This window comes from Tenebrio molitor, chromosome 8, assembly GCF_963966145.1.
Source record: "Tenebrio molitor chromosome 8, icTenMoli1.1, whole genome shotgun sequence".
Lineage (NCBI taxonomy): Eukaryota > Metazoa > Arthropoda > Insecta > Coleoptera > Tenebrionidae > Tenebrio > Tenebrio molitor.
In genome coordinates this window covers 13,722,366-13,735,973 of record NC_091053.1, presented here as the reverse complement: position 1 = coordinate 13,735,973, position 13,608 = coordinate 13,722,366, and the positions used below count along the sequence as shown (strand labels likewise).

Below are 13,608 nucleotides of genomic sequence, written 5' to 3'. Positions count from 1 at the left end.
ACACAAGATAATGTAATGATTCTGGTAGCAACTTTTTTAACATTTGATGTTTGTGAGTTAATTCACCTTGAACACATAATTTTAGAGATGACCCTCGTTTTATTTGACTAGTCAATGAGGTTCATAATTGCCTAGTAAGGAATAACACTTGGCGACAATATTGGAATAGAGTGATTTTTATCTTAGGTAATACATTATTTAAACTTAAACTATTGATTATTTTCGACTTACTCTTTGTAGTGCTTGAAACACACTAACACATAATTGAAGCCTTAAATTGTTAGTGGATGTAAGGGTATAATAATTACACAAAATTACTAACTGATTATAATAACAATATAATTATAGTAACAGTTAAATGTTACATGAGAAATCTATTAAGTAATTGTTAAGTAGCTGTTCCTCTTTTATCTTATTGCTTCACAGTGTTTTTTTAATGCACAATAATAGTATATTATGATACAAGTTTATAAGGAAGCCTTTAAAGCACGCGCGACGAGTTTAAGAGCACGACGCGTAGCGGAGTGCTTTTAACGTCGCAAGTGCTTTAAAGGCCCTTATAAACGTGTATCATACGCTATTTTTTATTGTACCTGCACTACAATCTGAAAATTATAACAAAAAAAGTAAACTGAAATACCTTTTCGGAGGTAATCTGTGTCATTAATCGTTGATATAGAAATGGTCAATTGTTGTTGTTTCGTTGCTATCATAAATCGTGCATCAATGTCTATTTATCATTGTTCAAAATGTAGGTGCATTTGTTGTTACCTAAGCAACCCTTAAAGCTTTAGTGTTTTAAAGGCCCTTTTTCGCACGCATTTTAGTGTCAAAAACAGGGATTATGATTCAGGTATAATAAAAAATTATATATAATACAGGGTGTATCTAAACGACAACCCAACTACTTGTAATCGTATAAAGCAGAATTAGAGGAATATGAAAAAAGTAATACAAATGGTTTTTGATTTCTTTTGTTGACACTTAAAAGCACAGGATTAATTGACTAAGATCTAATCAAAAATTGTGTAACAAACATTTTAAATTTCGGATTTTAAAAAATCAAATGAACCAAAAGAAAAATAATTTAATTATTGAATGTTATTGCAATTGAATGAATACTCTGTCTAAAAGTGATTGGAACAAAAAAAATTTTTTTTCAAGGACATTTTTAGTTCAAATTTTCCAAATTTAATACTCTGTAGCTTTTAATTGAAGCTCGGAAAAAAAATTCAATTTTTTTATGTACTTCTCACTCTATTCTGTACAACTGCTAGTAGTTGGTGCGTTCGTTTTGAATCACCCTGTATATCACAACACCTTATAGATGGAAGGAAAACCCACCCACAAGAAATAATAATATATTATTCAATGAGCGGATAATGATGGCTATACTCGTAAGGATGATTTTGTGTCACGAGCCGCAGGCGAGTGGTGTAAATCATCCGAACGAGTAATAGCCATTATCCGTGAATAGAATACTATACTTTTTCTACGACTATGAACAGAAATTGATAAATAAGTTTCATTATTAGACAAACTGAAACTGACGTTTTACAATTATTACTCTGTATACTTGATACCATTATCATTAAATTAGCATTAAAATTTGCGTTTGAACTTCATAAACTAAATAGTTGCTATGATATTTGTAGTGAGTTTTGAAATTATTATTCGACGGGCCGTGGGTAATGAGTCCTGTTTTTCAATGAAAAACACTTTAATAATTACAGTATTATCTAATAGGAGTAGAAAAAAGTGCTTTATTTTGATTATTATTGGCCAATAACAAGCAATACAAGGGCTGTTCATCAGTTATTGTCCTTTAGATAGAAGCATACAATTGGGAAATTTGAAACGATTTTATTTTTCAAGAGTGTCCCCTGAAAGGTTTATTCATTTAGCATAATATCGATGCTTAAGAGCTTTAATGCCATTGGAAACGTCATCATCTCTTCATCGTCAGAAAAATGGGTTCCTCGAAGACGTTCTTTTAATTGTGGGAATAGGAAGTAGTCACTAGCGGCCAGATCAGGAGAATGAAGGGACTGTTGGAAAATCTGAAAACCTGTGTTGTGAATAAGCCATCGAAACACAGCTTTTGTGTGCAGGAGCGTTGTCTTAATAGAACAGGACACCGCGTCTCAATTTTCCTCCTCTTTTTTCTTTTATTGCTTGGCGAACCATTGGTATTCATTTTGCATAATATTCACCAGTTATGGTGTGCCCAGGTGGTAAATATAATGAACAAGAAGTAGGTACTCCTTCAAAATCCCAAAAAACTGTTGCCATGATCTTGCTAGCTTGACGCGAAATTTTCGAGGGGGCAGTGAGCCTTTGTACCTTCATTTCATCCTTTGGCGTTTTGACTCTGGGTCATAGTGATGGACTCAAGTTTCATCTACAGTGAGATATTTTTTCAAAAATTCACCTGGGTCTCTAATCTACTTTCACCTGGGTCTCTAATCTACTTAACGCCAAGTTGGTCTCAGCGATGACATATCTGACGCGCAGTTAACATTTTTGGTACCCAACGTGTCGAGATTTTTTTGAGTCCCAATTCATCTTGTAATTTTTTTTCTCCAGTACCTATGAAAAAGCCACACCTTTCCGCTGTAAATCTGCTAATAACACTTTGATCGGTAAGAACCATATCATGAACTAAATCAATATTTTGTTTCGGAACGACTCCCTTCGGCGCACAAGCACCTGGTGCCTGTTCACAAGACTTTCTTCCCAATTTGAAATCTCACAACTTTTTTACTTATTCAAATGTAGAAAATAAAGGTTTACAAGAATAGAACGTAGGAGTGCATTCTGTTAAATGAAATACAGGATTGTGCTAACAATGATCGTCGCTTTCTGTCGGCAATTTGTTTTGCGGACGAATACACTTTGACACTAAATAACGAACCAAATGTTCAAAACAAGCAATATTGGTCTCAGGAAAACCCTAAATTTAATATTCCTACTAGAACTTAGTTTCCTCAAAAAATTAATATCTGAGCTGGGATTTTTATTAACAATTTTATTGGTCCATTTGAGATAGAGGGAAATTTAAATTCAGTAACTTATTTAGATTTATTAGTAATTAAGGTACGACCTGCATTGGAAGGAGTAGCAAGAGAAAATCAGGAAATCTGGTTCCAACAAGCTGGATGTCAGGCGCATTTCAGCTGAGATGTTAGAAATTTGTTAAATGATTCATTTCCAAAATGTTGGATTGGTAAAGGTGGTGGTATAAATTGGCCAGTAAGATCTGCTGATTTAGCACCTTGCGACTTTTTCTTGTGGGACCACCTTAAAGCAAAATTTAAAAAAGACGCCATCCAGATATTAATTCTTTGAGAGAACTGCCGAGTGCGCGTTAATTACTGAGAGACAATTAGTTGGCAAGTACAGGCTGTCTTAAAAAAACGGCCCACGCTATAACTTTGCTATTGATGACCCAAATGAAGAAAATTATACAGGAAACGAAATGACTCTAAAAACACTACAAACCTGAGTGAGCATACAGGGTGTTTGAAAATTGCTAGTACAAAAAAAAACTGTGGCATCTAGAAGCCCTAAGAAATCCAAAAAACCAATTTTTAATTTTTTTAAACAAAAGGGATAAAGTAACCCTATCCCAGTATATTTTACGCCTCAGGGGAGGCAGTATTTTTTAAACCTTGGTAACCAAGCGTGATAATGAAGGACTATACAACAATATGAAAAATAAATATTTTTTTGCAAGATTTTGGCAACTAACAATGGTACTAACAATTTTAACCCAATTTTTAGTAATTTTTATCTCGAAAACTAGAGGACTTTTATTTAAAAAAAATTTTGCCGATGACTTTAACTCACCATCACCAATTACCAGTATTTTTTTGTACTAGCAATTTTCAAACACCCTGTATAATTTTTATACCATTTATTTTTCAAATGGTAACCTATAATTTTTATTGATTTTGTTAGAGTTTTTTTTTTCTGGTTATAATGGCATAAAAATCTATACCCTTTGATAACAAAATTTCCGAGAAAAGAGGAAAATACAGGATGTCTCATAAATGGCGCCCAATATCCTAAGGGTCTTAAAGAATAGAGGTCTGGTAAGGTCAATCTCAATACAAAAGTTTGATCGGAACAATAGATTTTGTTAACATGCTCTTAAATATGCTGATTTCAAAGAGATGTATCTCCTTTATTAACAAATTTTATAGGTGAATTATAAATTTCTATACTGTTTTAATTTTTCCAAGACCTCTTTGAGTAGTGGAACAACACAGAAGTCCTTCTTTTTAGAGTAATGACCTACCAAAATACGCTAAAAGAACAGTGGCAACACTGACCTCAAAGGAGAATTGGTGTAGTTGCTTGTGCATACCAACCGATGTTGCCACATTTGCTTACTTTAAACTCTGTATAACTTGGAAATTAGCCAAAGGAAAAAAAAATTACAACGAAATTTAACTATACTCTTCAAATATCTTAACCACTTAAGAGATTGGGCGCCATTTTTGAGACACCTGTATGTTGCATCAAAATTAGATTTATTGTCATATTAATGAAAAAAACAAGTTAACCGACTTCCATTATAATAAATAAAATTTGCAAGACGAAACGTTCGTAAAATTGACATTTAAGTGAAGTCCAGCACACTGCCAACAAATTTTCGATTGTGAAATAAAGGATAAATCTAATTTTGTTGCAACATATTTTCCTTTTTTCTCGGAAATTTTGTTATCAAAAGGTATAGTTTTTTTATGCCATTACAATTAGAAAACAAACTGTAACAGAATCAATAAATACTTATTTATGCAACAAGTGAGTAAAGTAATATTTTTTTACGAGAAGGAATTTTGCAAATCCGCCGAGTAAAAAAATAGTAGTTTATTTGACGAGTTCTTGTGTAAATTGGGGTTTTCTGGCACGAGTGGGCCAGTTTCACTCGCGTTTTAAAGGCCCACGAATGCCAAAAAAGCCCAATTTACACACGAACGAGTTGAATACAACGTTTTTTTGTTCGACGACCCCCTTAAAGGCCCCAAATCGCTTAAAATCTTTAAAATTAGCTTGACGATTTGTTTTGACAAGTGGTGACATTTATCAAATCCGTTCACATTTATCAAATTCTGACAGTGTCGAACAAAAAAGATACTTTAATAACGAGTAGCATTTTGATTCTCTAATAGACATATTAACGAACGCGACATCATCTGGGATGTCCTTATAGCCATTATTTCACGGAACATTTTACGAAAATTTTTAGGTTGGCAAAGCTTGATCCGTCATGCATGTCAGTTTAAATTACAAAATGTGCAAAGAATTATTTATCAGGATTTATCAGGCAACAAATTCGCAACCGTATTTTTGGCAATTTCACGTATTTCAGCGCGCGTATATGAAAGATTATCTTTCATATTCGTGTTTTGTGACAGAATTTGGATAAAACAAAAGGCGACTTGACTTGATCAAATTTTCACTTTTATTATTAAGACATTACCAACCGCCACGAAAATCCCTAAATCGAGGAAAGTAAACATTTTTGTTTAAAAACGGCTTAAAAAGGGCAAATTACAAAAAATAGTATAAAAAACTCGTTTCATAAGACCTTGAAGCACTCATTCTTTAAAATAACTCGTGGCTATACCACTCGTTTTTTAATCTTGAATTCGTGCTTCAAGACTGGTCTTATGAAACTTGTCTTTTAATATACTATTTCGATACCTACTCAAAATTTGAAAACTCGTTTTACTCGGGTTTTAAATTGGCCCACTCATGCCAAAAAAAATCTCAATTTACATACGAACTCGTTAAAAAAACTACTAATTATGAATGAACAATTTTATAATTGCGTTAAAAAATGATACGCTATGGCACTTTTTTTAACGCAAAGTGCGTGCAAAAATGAACCGCTATGGCACTTTTTTAACGCTTCTTGGCCGATTCAAAAATTACATATTTTATGAACGCAAACGAATGAAAAAACTTGCACTTTTTTTGACGGACGTTAAAAAAAATATAGATTACCATTTGAAAAATAAAAGTTGCCCATTGCCCATAAATGGGTATATGGAATAAAAATTATATGCTCACTCAGGTTTGTAGTGTTTTTAGAGCCATTTCGTTTCCTGTATAATTTTTTTCATTTGGGTCATCAATAACAAAGTGATAGTGAGGGCCTTTTTTTTAAGACGGCCTGTATAAGAAATGGTTTTTGTAAGAGATTGGGGTATTGCTTATTTTAAAACCGGTTTTTTTGAATATTACTTAATTGTAATTTTATCCTTCTTTAGTTTTTTTTTCAAAGAACTTATAATAAAAATGGCTTAAACTGTTAACTATTTTAATATTATTATTATTATTAATTCTTTTTATGAAAATACCTATAAACTGAATGCACAATGTTAATTGCCTATGTTCGACTTACACCCGGTATATACCGTAACTCTTCAAAGGATTGGTGGTGGGTTCGAATAAAAAATTCCCAGATATACCACCTGCTCAGTCATCTTGGCCAATTCTTAATTGGTAATAAAAGAAGAATTATTATCATAACCATGTATACTTTTCCCCCTGCAAACAAATTTTTTTTTCTTTCTGAAATTCAGTGGGTTTGATGCTTTCTAAGAATTTGTAGCTATCACTATTTACTGTTTCGTCACCAGTTGCGTCTGGTTCTATACACAGTAGTACATGTTTGAGAAAATGTTAAAATAACGTTTCCTTGAATTAAAATGTAATGTAAAATTTTGTTTGCAACAAATTTTGGATGTTTGATTTATAACACAAAATACATCGATTAAAATTCTATTCCCAAAAAAAATAAAAGTGGAAACTAAGACACTGCAGTCAATCCTTTCACAAGTTTACAAACCAGAGCTCATAATCATCCACAAGAGATAACCGCTTGTAAACCAGCACTGTTGAAGTTGCTATCACTGTTGGACCGTTGAAAGCCTTTTGCGTGTATTTAACCGATAATTTAGACATTAATGCTGCATTGATCCAATCGTTGTTTATTGCTGTGTTGTTATATTCAGATTTAATGCTCACTTGCGGAAATATAATTAATAATAAAACATAAAAAAATCCGTAATTGAATATCCAAGTTTTTATTTTTGAACCGTTCGGTGTCTAGATTAAAAGAAAAAGAAATACATGGGTGTCCCAAAATTGGTGTACAAACTACTTATATGCCGTTCACGATTATTTTAAACACGCAGTAGGCCAAGATATGTTTTTGTAAGATTGGCATCAGGTCCTGTCAGATGACGTTTCGTTTTCAAATATTCGCCTTGTTGCCAATTCCGTCCTTAAGTTAATTAATAATAATTAATCCCTGGCATTTTATCCTTGAACTTATAATTATCCAAAATGCCGAAAGTAATTTCTGCCGATAAGAAAGCGTGTATCAAAAGATCTTTTGGTGAATACAGTTGGCTTCAAAAAAAACGGGAACTGGAATTTGACCTAATGTGAATTGGAAATTTAATTTGTCAATTTATGTCAATTTGTGTCTGCTTGACAGTAGTATTTCTGACACATAAGTGCAGTTTTTTAACCTAAATTCTAAAAAGCCGTTTCAAACTATAAAAATTTAATAAAATCTGACAGAACTTTTTCTGACAGTTCCCGTTTTTTTTGAAGCCAACCGTACAAGAAAGACAGACCAGACTTTACTAATGAAAAGATTTTTGAAAGATTGTCACGTATTTTTGAGGTAATTTTTTTTTTAATATGAAAATGATGTATAGTTTATTTTTTAATCAAAGAACCACAACACCGCAATTTACACTCAAAATAGAGCTGACAACATTGTACATTTTTGACATAGGGTGAAATATCTCATCATATAAAAATTGAGGTTATTAGAGATATTAGTAGCGCAGCATGTTAATAAAGTTAATAACAACTAATAACAGCTAATTTGAGAGTTTAATAAATGTCTTACTTTGCGAGGCATTTTTAATAACACGTTCAAATTTTAAAGCGAGTTTGCGTACTTTCAAAAACATTAAAAATGACAGGCGTTGGCAGAAATAGCCAATAGATATCATTAAATTCCCTAAATTTAGTAAAATTTTATATTTGCAAACCTAAATCAACAGGTCGTGGTTCTTTGACTAAAAAACAGACTATAGTAATATTTTATTGCAGGTCGGTGGAAATTCAATAATTGATATATTGAAACAAGATTTTGAGCACCTAGAATCCTCCTTTTGTGGTACAAGACCTAAAACTGATAAATTTCTAAATCATGTGTTTCGGAAAGACCTTCAATCTCTCATTTGGCAATTTAATTCACAAAATCAATATTTTACTTTGGATACACTATTAACAGACGCAAGAGAAAAGTTGGAATGTGAAGGAGGCCGAACTATTTTGCACAAAATTTTAAAGTCAATGGGTTACAAATATCGTTTAGTTAATGGTCGAAAAATTATATGCGAACAAAATATTTCAAAAATGGGTTATTAGTCAATTAATTCCTGGTTTAGCAAAACTACCATATAAGTGTGTTGTGATAATGGATAATGCACCGTACCATTCAATGCAATTCGAAAAACTGCCCACGTCGTGTTCCACAAAAGCAAAAATGCAAGAATGGTTAATAAATCACCATGTCCAATTTGAAGCAAATTATACCAAAAATCAGTTGTGGGAAGTAATAACACCTTTTAGAAGAAAACAATACGTTGTAGACAAAATTTTAAATGATCATGCAATGTTACCGTAGTGGATTAAAAATATTTTTTTTCGATTTCCAAAGCTTCTAAATTCTTTATTATGCAGGATTAAATATTGGTAGTGAGTGATCTTGTACTTTGTGATAATATGTACGATTAGAGGTAGCTGTCATGACAATTTCATACATATATTTCAAAATAATTGACGTGTTAAGTGCCACTTTCAAAGACCGCCAAATCAGCAAATAAGATCAATAGAATTTTTTTAACATTTTTCTGACGTTTACGGTAATCTCTTCTACACCGTTGTGCACCGTTAGTACGCCATTTTTGGGACACCCTGTATACAGGGGCACTTTGAAAGTTGTGCACATATTTTAACCTGTGGTAGAACTCCACAATTGATAACGATTGAGCCAATAATGCCTTATACAAATGTTGATATTTTTCGAGAAAACACCGATATGGTTTTGATCATATTGCGAAGCTCGTGGAGCTAACACGGCAAACCTACGGAGAAAAATTTCCTTACGGGATACTTCCCAATGCACGAACCTTCGTAAACTTTGTGCAGCATCTTCGCGATTTCGAGCGTTTCGAAATGAATAAGCGCGATCTTGGCCGCCAACGAAAAGATGGTATTTTTGTTGCAGAGGAAGAAATTCTTCACGAAATTGAAAACTAGTCATGAACAAGTACTCGGCGTCTTGCAAATCACCTGGGAGTTTCTCAGATTCTAGTTTGGCTACGAGTTGAAAACGCCGCTCAGAAAGTTCGTCAAAATCATGGCCAACTTCATCTAGCTTCCGCTGCGCTCCATACGGCCGTCCCAATAAGGGTCTAAAGTTGATTCAGCTAACCTAAAAAAATCGTTTGGTAACTAGCGCCATCTGTTGCAAAATTTTTAACATAAATCTTTATGGGTTGATGGGGAAACCGTGTTTTTTTGTCAGTTTGGCGGAAAAATCTGAACCGGATTTGACACTACCCTTTCGACTGTTAGAGAAAATTCGAAATTTAAGTAAACCAATTATTATTTTTAATCGCAGTAACACCATCATATATGCAGCTTCTGTTGCTTTCGTAGCAGGGTATATTGTAAAAAAATTAAATGAAATATTTTACTGCGACAGTTGTCTGTCTCCTATATTGTCTTTTTCAACCCCTAGTCCTCTTTTACCTTCAATTAATCTTCAAAATCGTGGCGGTTTGACTTATCCAAATTATCAGTTTGTAAGTTTTTTTAAAGAATTGGCAGATTCTGACACCAGAGAAATTTTGTCATATTTGACCCAAGAAAATATTTGCAAACAACTCGTAACAATTTTACTTCCACATTTAATTCGTAATTCCCTCTTTATCTGTAACACACATAAAGACAAACCACTTTTAAATAATAGTTGTTCACAAAAAACTGATTCCATAAAAAGAAAATCAATTGCTAATAAACCCATAAGTGGAAAGGTTTTAAAATTATAATACTACGTATCTACCATAGAGGTACCGACATACCTACCTACCTACCTACTATCACTCCTTTATGCTATTTAAAATTCAGTTACTTTCGAGTTTTGTTCCTTTTCCATTGTTTTATGTAAATCATGTATTAAATATAGTTATATATTTTCCAGTTTTATAAGACTATTACATATTTTCGTTTGGTTTTCATATCTTTTTGAAACTTCATGACACTCTTGAATAGATACGTAAATCATTGTTATTAACATTTTTCTCCGCTAGTTGGGGCTAGTTACCAAACGATTTTTTGAGGTTAGTAGAATCAATTTCAACAATGAAAATTGGCATAATGTTACGGCCGTATGGAACGCAGCGAAAGCTAGATGAAGTTGGCTATGGTCAAAACAGAGGCATTCTGATTCGAGTACGGCTTTCTTGGGCCTGTCGTGTTGAAGTTTGCATTGCAAACAATGGCAGGCATTTTGCACAACTTCGTTGATGTTTCATTTTATGCTTTTACTCACACTTACAGTCTTTTTACTTTGTTGTTTTCTGAATAAGTTGCAGGCACTATTTTATCATCACCTTACTTATGAATCTCAAAAAAAATTAACGATGAAAATCAAACATAACCTCGAATGACAGAAAAACTTGACATTTTAGGTTGGTGGTACGTCAAAACTGCCCGCCAAATTTGAAATTTTCCAGCGGTTCCCAAACAAACTCATTCATTTGAACCATTAACCATTAGCATTTGAATAAGGCAAGTTGGGTTGTTTTGCCTTCTTTTAACACGTACTATCTCAGGTTAAAATATCAGCATAACTTTCGAAATCAGACTGTATAGAAACAAAGTGTAGTTTTATTTGTCAAAGTAACAAAAACTAGACGATTCTAAACAGACTTTAAGTAGGCACACTCAGATTTCTTGGCGGCTAGACTGTTGACATAAACCTCCTTCCAGAAATTAATCCTTTCCGAGAAGGGATTCGTCTTCATTGTCAGTTTTTCCCCTATATCCAGATAGTCAAGCTCTCTACGGGTTACCGGTTTCCAGACGACATCCAATACCGAATCATTTTTGTCCGGTGTTGGATTTCCATATTTTGCAAAATTTGTCCACAACTTGACGAATCTTATGATAGACTTCTCTTCAATGCTGCCAGGTTCAATTTTGGTAGAAAGAAAGTGTTTGAAAAGGTAACCGAGGTCGTCACAGTGAGACGTTCCTGGAAGAAAACTTGTCAAAACTAAAGTAGGAAACATTTGGAAATTAAATAACCTGGTACTGTCACTTTTGTGAATTTTTTAAAGAAGTTGAGTTGTGTTTCGATCGAGACTTGGTACACATAAGTCGGAACTTTGGAAGCTTGAAAATGGTTCATCACAGTGACATAAATTCCATAGAGGAATATTACATCAGACATTAACTGAAAGACATTTTCCTTCACTCGAAGCTAGACAAAAAATTGTTCACTCACATCATATTTTTTGGCGATATTTTTTTGCCACTGTTCCTCATCTCCAAAATAGAATTTCTTAATTTTGGCCGCCAAAGCTTTGCTTTCAGCAGTTCCCACTTTATATCCAAGATACCACGGAATAAAATCTTCTAATGGTGGTCCATCCGGTTGTTCCGGATTCTTGAACACCTCGAAAGCTATTCCTTCATTAGTTGTGAATCCAATCATGAACGGAACTTGCTGGAACTTTTTCTCCGCCAAGAGCTTCATGGGTTCTTCTGGGAGGAAAGCTGGTTCCTTTGAATTCTTCTCAATCACCACACCAAATGGTCTGATCTCGCTCGCAACCAAGTTCTGAAATTAGAAATCAGTCTAGTGATATAACAGTTTCACTCAAAGATACATCTTTTGTTTTGTTCTGTATTTCGTAAAGCTCTTCCACTGACTTGTCCATCAATAATTTGAGAACACTCTTCTCGTCTGAGCTTTCGAGTTTCACGTCCTTGGCGATTCTCTTTACTCCTGGTGTCCCTTGTGTCCAAGGGTTCACAGCGCAGCCACTTTGAGCGATGGCTTTATGGAAGAGACCTTTGCTCATTGGTGACAAGAGCAACAGATGGATCGAAGCTCCTCCTGCACTCTCTCCAAAGATTGTGACGTTGTTGGGATCTCCACCGAACTTGTCGATATTCTTCTGCACCCATTTTAAGGCCATGACCATGTCCTTCATCCCGGCATTGCCTGGTACTCCCAACGAAGGATCTTCCAGTCGCAAAAATCCTAAAACAAGATTGTGACAAATTATTTTTATTTTGAATTTCGATTAAAATAAACACAAACTTACCTAGAATCCCAAGACGATAGTTTATGGTAACAACGACAACATCTTCAGTGATTAGATAATCAGGAGCGTACAGTTCTTCGGTTCCAGAACCATAAACAAAACCTCCTCCATGAATCCAGAAAAGAACCGCCCGCAAATTTTTCTTCTTTGCGTCCGGAATCGTCTTCGTATAAACATTCAGAACCAGACAATTTTCGCTTCCAGATATGATTTGTGGTCTGAACAAGTCGCGGCTGTAGCAAACGTCTCCTTCTTTGGAGGCGTCGAAAACCCCCGTCCACTTGTCGGGAGGTTGAGGAGACTGCAAGATAAATTTGAACAAAAATGTTCTAATCGGAGATAACGTTACCTTGAACCTGAGTTCACCAAGTGGCGGCTTGGCGTATGGTATTCCTTGAAATTTGAGAAAAGTTTCTCCACGAAGATTGGTTCCGGTACTGCCGCGCAGTTTACCTTGCTCGATGGTCACTTCAGGAGGTGCCATTTTGTAACACTTCAAACTGAATTAAGAAATATCTTCCCACTATTATGCTTAAATTGATAATATTTACATTTTCCAAACCACACACGATAATGTAATGATTCTAAGAGTAACTGTGTTAACATTCGATGTTTCTGAGTTAATTCAACTCGAACACACAATAGATGGAAAATTGCTTTTGGAATTTTGTAATTCTTAATAACCAAAAACGTGTTGTTGTCAAACAGACATTTCGGTAAATTTTTATGTAATTGTTTTTGAATTTTATGGATCAGTTTTTTTATATGAAATTTTCAAATGTCACAAAAACCATATTTGTATCTAATCAGAAAGAAAATACTAAAAAATCGTCTCTGGAGAAAAAAACTCCTGAAGTTGAAATGTGGGAAACATATATTTTTTAAGGAGGACTAAATTCTGAACTGTTATTAAATATGAAATGGTTTCTTGTAAGGTATTTAGAAAAAGTGCTTTATTTTAATAATTGACCAATAACAAGCAATAGATGAATAAAAAATCCTTTTAAAGTTTGCAATTGCATACTGTAGTTTCTTTATTGCTCCATTACAATTTGTTAAGAAGGTAAAGGTCGTTGACTGTTTTGGTTTTAAAACCAAGCTTTGGATGTAAAAATTCTAACCTTCAAAAGATCTCCTATTCCTTGTTGGAAAATTATGGTGAAGTGGT

General features: G+C 33.8%; 1 protein-coding gene across 1 annotated transcript; it reads right to left on the bottom strand.

Annotated features, from left to right (window-relative positions):
• Positions 1-10,977: 10,977 nt before the first annotated feature.
• LOC138137307 (juvenile hormone esterase-like) lies at positions 10,978-13,168 on the bottom strand. The gene is made up of 6 exons (XM_069056618.1): positions 12,790-13,168; positions 12,441-12,741; positions 12,000-12,376; positions 11,615-11,950; positions 11,416-11,563; positions 10,978-11,362 (listed from the first exon to the last, which is right to left on the bottom strand). The coding sequence occupies exons 1-6, from the start codon at positions 12,922-12,924 to the stop codon at positions 11,028-11,030; spliced, it is 1,632 nt and encodes a 543-aa protein (XP_068912719.1). The 5' UTR covers positions 12,925-13,168; the 3' UTR covers positions 10,978-11,027.
• Between the last annotated feature and the right edge of the window lie 440 nt (positions 13,169-13,608).